The following is a 14,386-nucleotide window of genomic DNA, read 5'->3' on the forward strand; positions in this document are numbered from 1 at the left end:
AAGACCTAGGGACACAGCATTCTCTGGTCCTGCAAACTCCATGTTTTGTGCAGATTCAATCAGGGCCTGCACTTTTCTTCAAAGTCTCAGAAAAGGACAGTAGGCAAAATGAATTTAAGGCCAGCAATAGGTCGGTTAGTCCTCCATGGTTTGAAGTCCTGTGGCTGAACTAACTATTCTTGTACTCTTCAAAGCACTTTCAATACAAAGGGAAAAGCACCGCTGTTGCTTACCCCCAGTGGCCCTTCACTGAAGTGCTATACAGCAGAAACACTTTCTACCCAGCTTGCTATAATGGTCACACTATATATTCAAGCCTCGCTGAAGTAGAAGTCTATTTGCCGAGTGAAGAATATTGCTTATTGTATAGAGCAAGTACCCAGGAAATACTCTATTTGGAAAAAGCACAATAATTCAAAATGGCCAAGATTTTTAATCACGTTCCTCTCTTACTTCCTAAGTTCACATGTGGAGCTCTTCTTTGAAGTCAGTGGGATTTGCACTCTGGCAGAGATAAAAATACAGGAGAAAGTATGAATAATTATTACACTGCATATGCATTCTTAAGCCCTACAACCTGATTTTCCCTGTCACCTCTGCCTAATCTCTGAATTCCGCCTAAACATACATTAAGGTACTAAGTCAATGTTGGCTTCTTTTCCATGACTGAGTCACTTTTTACTGTATTTGGGCATCTAAGTCATCTACAATCACATTTTCAGTATTACAGCCTGATGAGGTAAGGCATCAACACCCAAACTGCCTTGCAAATAAAAAATATATGAAACAAAACAGTCAGAGATCCAGAAACAAGGAATAAGCTTTCAAATTTCTATATCCTGGCTTAGCCCCAGAAATCAAAAGGCCAGGACTGGGGATCTAGAGACCTGGGTTCTAGTCCTAATTCTCACTAATTGAACCTGCATGCCTCAGATTCATCAGGGAAATGATGATCACCCTAGGAGTCCACAAAAAAGAAAAACTGGCTTTTTCCATCTTATTTAAGCTTATATTTACTTTCCCCATTTTTCTAACATAGAAGTATATGACCTTCATGATTCTCCCTAGACAATGTGCTTGTTGGGGGGGGGAGAAGCCACGTTGCAAGATTAGAGTGCCCTCTATTTAAAGTCCTAATGGCTCAGGAACAAAGATGACTTAAATATGTCTAACTCTTCCATAAGCAGAAACAAATGGTCTTTAAAAACTAAGGATGATGATGGGGTGCCTGGGTGGCTCAGTCAGTTGAACGTCTGACTCTTGATTTCAGTTCAGCTCATGATCTCAGGGTTGTGGGACTGAGTCCAACATCAGGTTTCAAGCTCAGCGTGAGATTCTCTTTCTCCCTCTGCCCCTCTTCCCGACTCGCACTCTAAAATTAAATTAAATCAAATCAGATAAAATTAAATTAATATAGGGGCGCCTGGGTGGCTCAGTTGGTTAAGTGTCCAACTTTGGTTCAGGTCATGATCTTGCAGTTTGTGAGTTCGAGCCCTGTGTCAGGCTCTGTGCTGACAGCTTGGAGCCTGGAGCCTGCTTCAATTCTGTGTCTCCTTCTTTCTACCCTCCCCCACTCGCAGTCTGTCCCTCTCTGTCTCAAAAATAAACAAACATTAAAAAACTTTTTGATTAAATATAAAAACTAGAGATGATGCTAAAAAGGTTATAATCTCATTTATTTCTCATGCTTTTAAATCTAGGGGAAAAAGGGTTATATAGCAAAACATGCTAAATTTACTTCCTAAAGTGAGAAACTTAATTTGAATAAGTAGAACTACAAAACAAATTAACCACACTCAGCCAAGATAGCCTAGATTTTTGTGTCCCCTTCTAAGCCTCTGTAATTCATGTAGACATTCCCCAATCTGCAGAAGAGTTCATGTGTGAATTAGTTGTTTGGAACTTTAAACACATTTTCCCATGAAAACAAAGCTATTTATATATGTTAGCAAGGTGCCGAGGGTAGCCATTTATTAAGGCTTTAGCTAACCCATAATGGACCAAGAACCTCATACAATATTATAACAATGATTCTGTGGGTAATGAAATTCAGAAGTTCAACCAGAGGTACCAGGAACACATCTCCCCAAATGGGATAGGCAGTGGAAACCATCCCAAATCACTGGTTCCTTCTATCTGGTGTAGAACAGAGAGAAAAAAGGAAGATGGGAAGAAGGAATGTTTATGATGGCAACAATACGACGGATAAGAGACAAAAGGAGCATGGTTGGTCAGAGAAAAATTTACCACAGAGCTGGCAGGGTTCAGGACACATCACCCCCAAAAATGGCACGTTGGCATGTTGAATATTTTAAGTTAATGGAAGTTGAGAAACAGCATATACAGGAAGGACTCCCTGACCTTCTTCCCTGAAGCAGGTCACAAGACCCTCATGTGAGAGGTGTGCTCCTATACCTGGAGGAAAGGGACATCCTTATCTCCAAGACAGAAAGGTACAGAGAGGAATCCCAACGGATAGGCCTTGCTAAAATTTCCAAGTTGATTATGCTTAGCTCATACCATTTGTCCTGTCACTTTTTTTTTTTTTTTTTTTTTAAGGACTCTTCACTCCTCATCAAATGTAGCATAAAAACACTCAGGTTTAACCATTTCTTGAGATCTTCATTTCCTTATGAAGGTCTCAGGTCATGTAAAGCTCAAATGTGTGTGCTTTTTCCCTTTTTAATCTGTCTTTTGTTTACAGGGGGCCCCAGGCAAGAATTTAGACTAGAAGAAAACCCTATTTTCCTTCTTAGCAGAACCAATGAAGCTTTAGCTCCAGGCCCTTTCTTTACAAAGGCCCTGAGATGAACCCCTAGCAAAATATCTGCGTGGACACAGATTTTTGTAAAATTTGCAAATGATATATGCTAACGAAGAGGCAGCATATGTTGCCCCCAAATATACCACCTTTGGCATAAGGATTGTTTTGAGCTGAAGGCAGTTAAGAAACAGCAGATCCAAGAAAGCTCTCTGCCCTTCCTCTGTTTTCCTAAGGACATAAATTTACAAAGGCATACCTCCTCTTCTAGCTACCAGGAAGGACACAGGTTAATCCCTAGAGATAACTTTAGACTCTTATCCACGGAGGAGGCACCAACTTCAATCTGTACAACAAATTTTACCTTGCTTTTCCTGGTAACCTCCTCACAACGGCCTTCCCCCACGTTTCTCTCTTCCGTCTTTAGCTGAAGAGGTTTTTTTAGTCTGAATTCTAAGCTACCCATTTGAGTTCCTCATTTTCCTCTAATTATACCTCATTAATATGTGGTATACACATTAATAAACTGTGTTTCTCTTGTTAATGTTTTATTACAGAGGTCTCAGCAGAGAACTCAGGTAGAGGGAAATGATTTTTCCTTCTGTATTAACTACGATCCATTAAAATTTCTGTCTCTTTCCATTTCTACACCCTCCTTTACACTTCCCCTCTTGACCGGTAACACGAGATTTGGCTGAAGGGAACCAGGGAACTAACAGGGTTCAGGACATGCTAGCCCAAAGGGAAGGGAAGTGCATTTGGAAATACATTTTGCGATGCAGTTTAAAGTCCTTTCTGAGTAGAGTTAAGTTATGGCAGGCTGTTTCCTGCTTAAGGAATGCCTTCCAGGAATACTCCTACTTCCCACCAATTTAGCACAACAAAGCATCAAGAACCTGTTGTCTTATTATGATAAGAGGGACGTATCACAGTAGCTGGCACTGGATTATGCAAGTAGTGAAGGAGAAAAATGGTTAAAGAAGGTTTGAGATGTGCAGAACCAGAAGCTAGTCTGTAGAAAGTTCCTCCAATTAAAAGACATGTAAAAACTTACAACACACCACTAATACATTAATTCTTAGATCAGGACCCACAAAATGGAGGCTACCCCAAGGCCTGGTCCACGTCAAATCTAAACCTAAGTAAGTCTGCCCTTAAAAAGAATGCATCACTGTCAAGGAAACCAAACACTGATCACAATCCTCCAACTCAGCTTTAGCTAGCTGACCTTACTAAGAAATAGGCCCTGCTAGCTTTATCAGGAAATCACTGACCTCCTGGCCAACCACGCCATTTCCGTGCTGCCTCTTCCAATGCTCTATGAAACTCGCTCTTGCCCAAAATCCTTCAGGAAGAATGCTCCCCTGCTTGAGAGGCACTGTGCTCCCCAATCTATGGCTTGTTCCCCCTTGAACACAGGATAAACGCACTAGCACACTGTATTATTTTTGTCATTTAACACTGCTACCAGGAAGACATCAACACCAAACTAACAAATGAGGGCTGTCAATTAAAATGCAAAAGCATTTGAGGCTTACTCACTGCATGAGAAAACTTGGACTCCCTAGAAATCTTACAGCTCCCACATTAACGAAACTCGGAAGACATTTTTCCCAGTTTGATAACCATCCTAAATTTTACAGGACATGAACAATGAGTTGTGCCGTGGACGGGGAGACAGCAGAGTTCAGAAACAGTATCAGGTTTTGGCTTAAGGGAAATGCCAGTTAATGGACATTAGGAATGCAGAGAAGAGCCAGGATGGCGGTCAGGAAGTCTTGTTTTGTACCAGGTGAGCTTCAAATATGAAAAAGCCATCTAACTGAAACTCAGCAGAGAGTTTGGGATTAGAAACAGATCTGCAAGCTTCCATAATATACACAGAAGCTGGGAGTAGGCGAGAGATCTCCGAGAGACAGAGAGTAATGATGGAGTGGACACTGGGAACACAGTAACAGTTAAGGACTGGAGAAAGAAAGGGTCCTCTAAAAATTACAAGAAATGGTCAAAAAGGCAAGAAAACTAAAGGAGTCCAGTGTCCTGAAACCATGAAAAAAAGTGAGTATTAAGGAAGTGGTTAACAGTGCCATATACTTCACGAAGATCAAATGATAAGAAGAACTGAGAAAGATCACTGGTTGGCCACTTAGTCAGCTATGACCCCGGTGAGAACAGCTGCAGCTGAATGGCAATGCTGGAAGCTAAATTACGGTCACTGAGGAGCAAATGACTTCTCAACTTCCCAAGATATTATCCTAGTCACCCAGAAAACTCATCTGCAAAACACAAATTGCCAGGAGAGAATTTTCTACTATTTCTTTAATTGAGCCCTCCTGGGGCTCCAGGGGGTCCAGAAGCAGAGGCAAGATCCATTTGCATCACACCAGCCAGAGTCTCCACCCTCCCTCTCCTCTTCCTCCCAGCCCCAAGATTTCTTCACAAAGGAGCAAGTAAAGGGCCGGGGTTTCTTTCTTCTTCCCCCTACCCCTCTAACCCTACCACCCAGTCAAGTGCAAATGAAAACCCGAACTCCACAGGGGTGGCGGGAGCGGAGACAGGGAGAAATAGGTGGGTGGTCCAGTGAAGAACAGGCAGAAGGCTTCTGAAAGAAGGAAACTGTGTTATTACCGATATAAGCACAGTGGTGGTAGTGATGGTGGGGGATAAACCCGATGTTTTTCAAGTTGCAGCCTGTGTAATTCTGTAACAGAACTAATCAGACACACAATTTACAATCATAGGACAAAATTTTACTGTCAAAAAGCCTAATCAGGTAAGAAACAGCGAAAAGCATTCCTAAATTCATTGCATTGTATACACAATTTAAAAGTGAAATTTATTTTGTAGAAGAGGAATGGTTCAATTTCTAAGACTTTCTAACACTTCTGTCAAACAGAGTGAAGTACAACTTTCCCTGTAAAAGATGAATTTCAGGTAGAGCATGAAATACGCAAGATGTACCATGACACTACCAATAAATAGGACATCAGACTGAACTGCTTTCAAAATATACCTGGTGTAACCACTTTTTAAAACCTGTCTATCATCTTGAGAGCCCTAGGTTATCTATGTTTTCCAACTTAATAAATCATGAAGAAACTATGGATGGGCTGGTAACAAAAAAATCACTTCACCTGACATTTTCTAGTGCTATCAAAGTGTAGGCATAAATGACATTTTGTGACATCAATATTAAACTATTACCTTGGTTAACTGATGCTCAGTTGTTGCAGAAATACAATTATATAACAAAAAAGGAAAAAGTAAACACATTGAACTCTTAGAAAGCTTGGTCTTAATTTCAAAAAGCTGTTTGTTATAAAGAAATCCTATAACATCTTCCAGGGTGCTGATGAGTGTTTTGTTTTGTTTTGTTTTTTTTAATTAACCAGTTAGAAAAACAGACTATTAAGACCCCGTTAACAAACACTGACCTGCTTTACTGCAGACTAAAACATGCCTCAATGCCAACAGCTAATAGAGAATAATTATGGCTTAGAGACACTAAAATATGCTCCCCCATTCACAATGAATAGTCAAACTGAAAAAAGCCACTCTGGACACTGGAACCTCTGAATTGATGTATAGTAAAATCCCACTCTCGTCAGAATTTCTTCACATAAAATTTTTTATAGTGCCTTAAGATGCTCACATCACTCATTCAATTCCCACAAATAAGGAGTGGAAGAAGTGGGCCATTATGACCACTTCAGTAGACAACTTTCCTAGAGCACCCAGGGGCCAGGTCTCATTACCACTTGGAACAAAGGCATGCTACAGGTCAGGTCACCAAGTATGCGGGGATGCAGGAAATTCAGGAGATGAGCTAGGGAGGCTCTTTACAGATTTCACTCCAGTGTGGTTAATATGTGGCTAAATCAACGAACACACCCAACTGAATATACAATATAATGGCCTTAGAAGGTATAAAACTTCCCACTTCTCAGAGCTCCCCTAACAACCTGCCCCGTCCTACACCCAGTGCGTTGGAGGAAACTGCGCAAGACCGGAAATGGCACGCACATGGTCACCTCATTAGTCGGCAGCAGAGTTGGAGAACAGGACCTGGGGCTCTATTTCCCTAGTTCCAAGCCATTACTGCTTAAACACAAGGCAACGCAGTACCAAGGAATTACCCACAAGGCTTGTAATAAAATGGGGCACAGATCCATGTACCTGAGAAGAGGCAACTAGAGTTGTTTCTAAATTGTCTTCAAGACACTAAAAACAAGTATGTGTGGAGAACCCTGAACTGGCAAAAGGAATGAGAGCTCTCTAACCATAGTGCACTTATGGTCACGCAGGCACAGAAAGTCTAATGTTTTTAAGGAAGAACAGAACAAAATAATAAAGCATCAATGTCAATGCAGAGCCTACAGTAATAATAAAGATCTAAAAACCCTGAATTTTGCAAGGTTATTAATGAAAACAAACCATTAGAAAAATCTTTGTGGCCAGACTAATTTACTTTAAACAAAGTAGTTGACCTAAATGGTAACTTCAAAAGCTTAAAAAATAAACAGGATTGACCTTTAGAGTAAACACCTGCCATGAATTCTACAACAAAGGGTAGCACTTCATTAGATGAATCATCTTCACACTGCTTTCAGAAATACAGCTATTAAGCTTTCATTAAATTCAATCCTTTATAACCCAACACATTAAATGTAAAGGGTAAGGTTTCAGAAAAGTATAGTTATTTTACCTGCACAATTCTTAGTAATCAAAAAACTCATTTTAACTTATTAAAAATTGACCTATAGCTCTCTCCTTTATCACCATCATTAAATGGTTCTTAGTCTCTCCTTTTCTCACCAAAAAATAAAATCAGTATCCCCTATCGGGCCAACTTTCTAAAATACAAAAAAATACAATCTCATTGCTCCTAACAGCAGCCACTATTTACTGAGTGCCTTCCATGGGCCACAATCTGGGCCACTAGTTTTACTTGTGTTATCTCATTGAACCATTAAAACAAAACTCACAGAAGAGAAGTGACAGAGGGCGCCACCCAGCTAGAAAGTAGCAGGGTCTGGATACGGACTCAAGTACACCGAAGACATTTCTACTCACTGCTGTTGCTAACTCAAACATTAAACACTTTGAAGCACAAGAATTGACCTAACGGATGCCAGGCACTGAGCCTAAGAGAACTTAAGAATAATCAACAGTGTTTTGCAGTCCCTTTATATCTGGTCTTTGGAATACAATATGCAAGTGAGAGAGTAAATCCTAGTAGAGGTAGGAAAACAAAACAAAACAAAAACACCTGCACCTTCACAGCATTCTTCAGAAAATGTATAAGATGATCCTTAAAACTTTTAAGGAATCTAATAAAAGCTAGGATCTTCTTTGCAGAGATTCACATACGAAATCACACTATTTAGGCGATTCACACAACTAAAGTTCACCTACATGTTTCCATTTAAAAAATTTTAATTCCCATTTGCTCGGGCTAAGAATCAACACAAGAAAGTGGAACCTGACACAAATAGAGTTGAAGGGAGGTTTAGATGTCACAGTTGATACTTACCGTTTTCCTGTGCAATTCTTGTCATTCAGGCCGCCAACCTTGTGTATGGCAGACCAGGCTGTGAGAGCCACATACGGCAAAGAGGCAGCTTGAGTATGAGTGAGTGATTTGGGCTTCAGAGAGACCTAAATTCGAAGAAAGCAGTTAAAAATAAGCAATGACTTGCAAACCTATAAACACAAGTAAACACATTTACCTGTGTAGGAATCCAACTACTTTCATAGATAAGTCTGTAACATTCTACCAGGTTCAGTGTTTACTGCATGCCCTCCTCCAAGATTATCCCTAAGGAATATTCTCCTAATGACTCAATCTACCTCACAGAGGTTCAGTAATATTTTATAGGCTACATTATCAGATAAAGCAGCTTAATTCTTCATAAAGAGACCACATTCAATAATCCCATTAGTCCTGAGTATACCCAGAAATAAATCCAAATAAACCTTGAGCCCTCATAAACACATTCTAATTTGTTTCTGAGATCAGCTGTTTCCTTTACTCCCATTTAGTGGAAGATAATCTTTCCAGACTTTCTCTGATCTCAGTAATACCCCCTTTTCCCTTCCTGCCCTGCCTTCTGTAGCCAATTTGCTCAATGTTAACCCCTTTCTATTCAAATCGTCAAGCTCACCTGACTGTATTCTATTAGACTGTTTTTAAAGTTATTTAAAACAGCCTGATACTCCCATGCTTCTGTTGATGATTAATCGGTATGCTCCATTTGGTATATTTGGTTTCAACTGCTCATACTGGGTAAAACTGAGAAACACAGCAGGGCTTCTCAATCTCACTCCAAATCCCTGCTCCACGGGAGACAAAGAACCGCTTTGGCAGGCAGTGTTACTAATGACATGAAATTCTTTTTTACTCTTTCAAAAGTTCCTCTTCTCTATCTTCAAAACTACCCATAAAACAAAAACCTGATCTGAAAAACAACCAGTTATTTCAGAGATATTTGTCAGTCTTTGTTTATACTTTCTAATGGCATTTCAGCACAGAGTTGGTGAGTTACCTCATTCCCACTGACTACAACAAACTCTGACAGAGTGCCTTGTTTCCAGGGAGGAACTGCAGCCCAGACCTGAAACACACAACTTCATTAGAAACATATTTTCTGACCAGAGCTCAGCATGAGGGTTTTCCCCAGTAACAGACCCCATCCTGTGAAAAAAGCACAAATCAGCAATATACCAAGCAAAAGAGTTATTTTCACATAATATAAATGTAGTACGATTCTGGATTTATCAAGTCCAACCACATTGGAAGCAGACGCCAGTAAATCCTAGTGTATTTACTGACTACTTGGAGTACTAGTAAGAGCACAGTCTCTGGGGCTTGAATTCTGGCTCCCGTGCTTACCAGCCGTGGGGCCTCTTTATAGCTTGGTTTCCCCATCGTGTAAATGGTGCCTAACTACCTACTTCATTAGGATTAAATGTGTTATTTTATGAAAAGCAACTAGAACAGTGTTAGCTATTATTATGAGCTCATGTTAACTTCTTGGTATAAAAGTTCAAAGTGACAAATGACAGGTTATTATACCAAACTTTAGCTATTTTAAAACCACCTAACCCATAGGGTAGAAACTGTCATTTAAAGACTTCTTCCAGGGCAAAAAAAAAAAAAAAGCCCAATCCTACATATTTTAAAGTATGTAATTCTTAAGCACTAGATTTAGAAAGTTCAGGTACAGTCAAGCTATTTTTTGGCTTTTTTTAGTTTTTTTTTTAGAGAGAGAGAGAGAGCATGAGCAGTAGAGGGAAAGGGAGAATCTCTAGGAGGCTCCATGCCCAGTGTGAAGTCCAATGTGGGGCTCGATCTCACAAACCTGGAGATCATGACCTGAGCCAAAATCAAGAGTCAGACACTTATTGGCTGAGCCACCCAGACACCTATCAGTCAAGCTATTTTTTAATTGTTTGTGAAAAATGTAACAACAGAACCAAGAACATGAAGGTTCTGGCCAAAGTTCAGTATACTTGTTGAAAAGAAGAAAAAAGGTCAAGGACACAGATATGCGAATTTCATTTTGCTTCTTTTGGAAGTATATTTAGAAAAAGAAGAGTGACCACGCAGATCTCACCTCATCTCCAGGCTTGAAGTACCTCACATCAAGTCCGCATTCCATCACCACCCCAGAGACGTCCCGGCCCAGAGTCAGGGGAAATTCTTCTCCTTTGGTTTTAATATGTAGAGGATCACGTTTCATATTTAAAGCCGTAGCTCCATAACCACCTATGAAATACAATGTATCCGTTGCCTCCAAAAGAATGGAAGGATTTAAAAACTACTACAGGGTTACAGGCCACATACAATTCTAGATCCTCAAGATGTAGATTATAAAATAATCAACCTTACAATTTTTTTATCATCACATGCAAAAGCACAAAAACAATGAATGATCTTTTCAAAGAAAATTATATACTTGGAAAGTTATAACCACTCGTTAAGCTAAAGGTACCAGTGCTCAAAATGTTTTTGAAATTCCAATTTTGAAGTGGTCTTCAGAACTTAGGGAATTTTCTTTTATACTTTTACTCTGTTCTTTGAAGATGGTTTCTTTTATTCATTCGTTAAGTTAAAAAAAATTGGTTTTAATGCTTATTTTTGAGAGAAAGAGAGCATGCACACGTGTGCGCACATGAGCGGGGGAGGTGCAGAGAGACAGGGAGACACAGAATCCAAAGCAGGCTCCAGGCTCTGAGCTGTCAGCACAGAGCCCAACACAGGGCTCAAACCCACGATGCCCAAGACCATGACCTAAGCCAAAGCTCAACCGACTGAGCCACCCAGGCACCCCAAATCATTCGTGATCTTTTTAAACAACAAAGTCATTTGGTGCCAAGTCTGGTGAAGAAGATAAATGTTAAAGCTGTTTGAAGTTAACAAATAGGCATGGGTCTAGTATTTGATACGGACATTGTCTAGGAGTAATGTTCCCCATGTCCCAAAAAATGTTTCCAGAACATCTTTGAAATAAGTACATAGATTCAGGAGTTGAAAAAAGCCATTTGACTGCATCTATTCTGATACAAGTCAAGTTAACTGCTTTATTATACATGGTTTTATTTATTTTTTTAATATTGACATAAATATCAGCTAACTAGAGCTGAAAACATTCTAGTAACTTTTTTGTTTTAAACAAATTGGCTACTCTATCTATAATAACCCAAAGTAGTTTATTACAAAATTTCAACATATAAAATGACTTTTCTAAGACACGAAAGTATCTGTTATTGCCCCTATTGCTTGACATTTCTGAGAACATTTCTGCTAGGTGAGTTTCTTCAGGATAAGCACTCTTTCTGCCTTTCCAGTGTCATGTACCACATTTACGCTCCCAAACCACTAAACCTCTCCGTAAGACTCCTCTTTCCTCCCCATCCACCCACCCTCAGTGGTAGCACATTAGATCCTAAGGATGAGAAGAAACTAGCAACAGAGACTAAGAAGGCTTGACTGGTGAAGAGGGGTCCTGAAGAACAAGGGAAGAGGGTCATTTCAAGAAGTCAAATGCTGACAGGGAAGACGGTTTTTCAAATAAAAAGTTGCCAAGAGGTTTTTCAAAAAAACCAAACAACTGGATCCAACAACATAGCAGTCTTTGGTGACCTTGACAGAAGTTGCTGTGGCATGGAGTGCTCAAAAGAGAACGGGCGGTGAAGAACCAGAGACCTGAGACCATTCAACTCTTTCAAATAGTTTTGCTCTAAAGGGGAGCTAGAAATGAAACAGTGGTTGGAGGGATGCAAGTGAGATGGAGAGAGGATTTTTGAGTGTGTATTTTTTTCCTCTTTAAGAGGGGAGACATAACAGCAAGACTGTGTGCTAATCAGAATGATTCAATGGAAAGGCAAAGACTGATGATACAGTTACGAATTTCTGAAACCGTGCTCCTGAGATGATGAAAGGGGATGGAATCTAGAGGAAGACTGGCATCAGATAAGAGCAATGACAGTTAATCCATACAGTGGGAGGGATGGTAGAAGATCCAGGGGGGAGATGACAGGTGGGTGGCCTGTAGAAGTTGTTTTTCTAATGAACAAAAAATCAAGACTATGGGAGAGAGTGTTTCAAGGTTGGGATAGTCCCAGAAAACCTAAGCTGATGGTGATCATGCCAATATTACACATTTGCCATCTGGCTAATTAGGGGTGCATGCTGTCAGGGGGGAAAAAAAAAGCAACTTCACATGTAATATTTATGGAAGTCATGTTTCACTTTTCCTGTCTTACATCCCTTTTCCATGCCTAAAACACAATTAAACAATTATTCTCTGAAAGTCCTATGTGGTCTGGGCAACAAAAGTGGGTATTTAGCCATGTCAGGGTGTAGCTGCTGTTGCAAAGCTGCCAAAATTCTTCGGTCCCTTCTGAGGTACAGAGGCTGCAGGACAAGGCTGCTCAGGTTTCTTGGTCACCCTGACATGCTGATGCATCAGCTGAGTAGCACTGGCTCACTGCTACTACTAGCTAAACAAGCCCCAAATCCAGAATGCAGCCGGTAGCAAGTGAAAACCTGCTAGGTGACACAAAGGAATGGGGGCCCTTCGGAGGCCCATTGTTAGAGATTGTCAATAAGGCTCAGGAATTGGGATGATGTGGCAATTTCATTCAAAATAGGAGAGATAAGAAGTTTCCCAAACAAAAATTAAAGGAGTTTGTGACCACTAAACCAGCCCTGCAAGAAATTTTAAGGGGGACTCTCTGAGGGGAGAAAAGATGAAAACAAACAAACAAACAAAGACCAAAAGCAACAAAGACTAGAAAGGACCAAAGAACACCACCAGAAACTCCAAGTCTACAAGCAACATCATGGCAATAAATTCATATCTTTCAGTACTCACTCTAAATGTCAATAGACTAAATGTTCTAATCAAAAGACACAGGGTAACAGAATGGATAAGAAAACAAGATCCATCTATATGCTGTTTACAAGAGACCCACTTTAGACCTAAAGACACCTTCGGATTGAAAGTAAGAGTATGGAGAACCATCTATCATGCTAATGGTCAACAAAAGACAGACGGAGTAGCCATACTTACAGTCTTTATTTTAAAGTCTAGATTGTCTGATGTATCAAGAGATGCAAAAAGGCATTACATCATAATTAAGGGGTCTATCCACCAAGAAGACCTAACAATTGTAAACATGTATGTGCCAAATGTGGCAACACCCAAATATATAAATCAATTAATCACAAACATAAAGAAACTCATTGATAATAACACCATAAGAGTAGGGGACTTCAACACCCCACTCACAACAATGGACAGATCATCTAATCAAAAAATCAACAAGGAAACAATGGCTTTGAATGACACACTGGACCAGATGGACTTAACAGATATATTCAGGACATTTCATCCTAAAGCATCAGAATATACATTCTTCTCCAGTGCACATGGAACATTCTCCAGAATAGACCACATACTGGAACACAAACCAGCCCTCAACAAGTACAAAAAGACTGAGATCATACCGTGCATATTTTCAGACCACAATGCTATGAAACTCGAAATCAAAACACAAGAAAAAGTTTGGAAAGGTAACAAATACTTGGAGACTAAAGAACATCCTACTAAAGAATGAATGGGCTAACCAAGAAGTTACAGAGGAAATTAAAGTTCATGGAAGCCAATGAAAATAATAACACCACAACCAAAAACCTCTGGGATGCAGCAAAGGTGGTCATAAGAGGAAAGTATATAGCAATCCAAGCCTTCCTAAAGAAGGAAGAAAGGTCTCAGATACACAACCTAACCTTACACCTTAAGGAGCTGGAAAAAGAACAGCAAATAAAACCCCAAACCAGCAGAAAACAGGAAATAATAAAGATTAGGGCAGAAATTAATGCTATCGAAACCAAAAAACAAAACAGATCAATGAAACCAGAAACTGGTTCTTTGAAAGAATTAACAAAATTGACAAACCACTAGCCAGTTTGATCAAAAAGAAAAAGGAAAGGACCCAAATAAATAAGATCAAGAATGAAAGAGGAGAGATCACAACCAACACAGCAGAAATAAAAACATTAAGAATATTATGAGCAATTATACGCCAATAAAATGGGCAATCTGGAAGAAATGGACA

At 39.8% G+C, this 14,386-nt stretch overlaps 1 protein-coding gene across 2 annotated transcripts in view; it reads right to left on the reverse strand.

The window, feature by feature from the left end:
* Positions 1–14,386, reverse strand: part of RTN4IP1 (reticulon 4 interacting protein 1) — a 48,806-nt gene that overhangs the window by 27,531 nt on the left and 6,889 nt on the right. The window contains exons 2-5 of one of the 2 annotated variants that reach the window (XM_042939469.1): positions 10,378–10,529; positions 9,307–9,375; positions 8,295–8,419; positions 5,390–5,473 (exon numbers count right to left, since the gene is read on the reverse strand). In XM_042939469.1, coding sequence (XP_042795403.1) covers positions 5,390–5,473; positions 8,295–8,419; positions 9,307–9,375; positions 10,378–10,529 — 430 coding nt within the window. The remainder of the gene's footprint in view (positions 1–5,389; positions 5,474–8,294; positions 8,420–9,306; positions 9,376–10,377; positions 10,530–14,386) is intronic. The other variant, XM_042939470.1, reaches the window with a different exon arrangement.

The sequence above is a fragment of the Panthera leo genome, chromosome B2 (assembly GCF_018350215.1).
Source record: "Panthera leo isolate Ple1 chromosome B2, P.leo_Ple1_pat1.1, whole genome shotgun sequence".
Lineage (NCBI taxonomy): Eukaryota > Metazoa > Chordata > Mammalia > Carnivora > Felidae > Panthera > Panthera leo.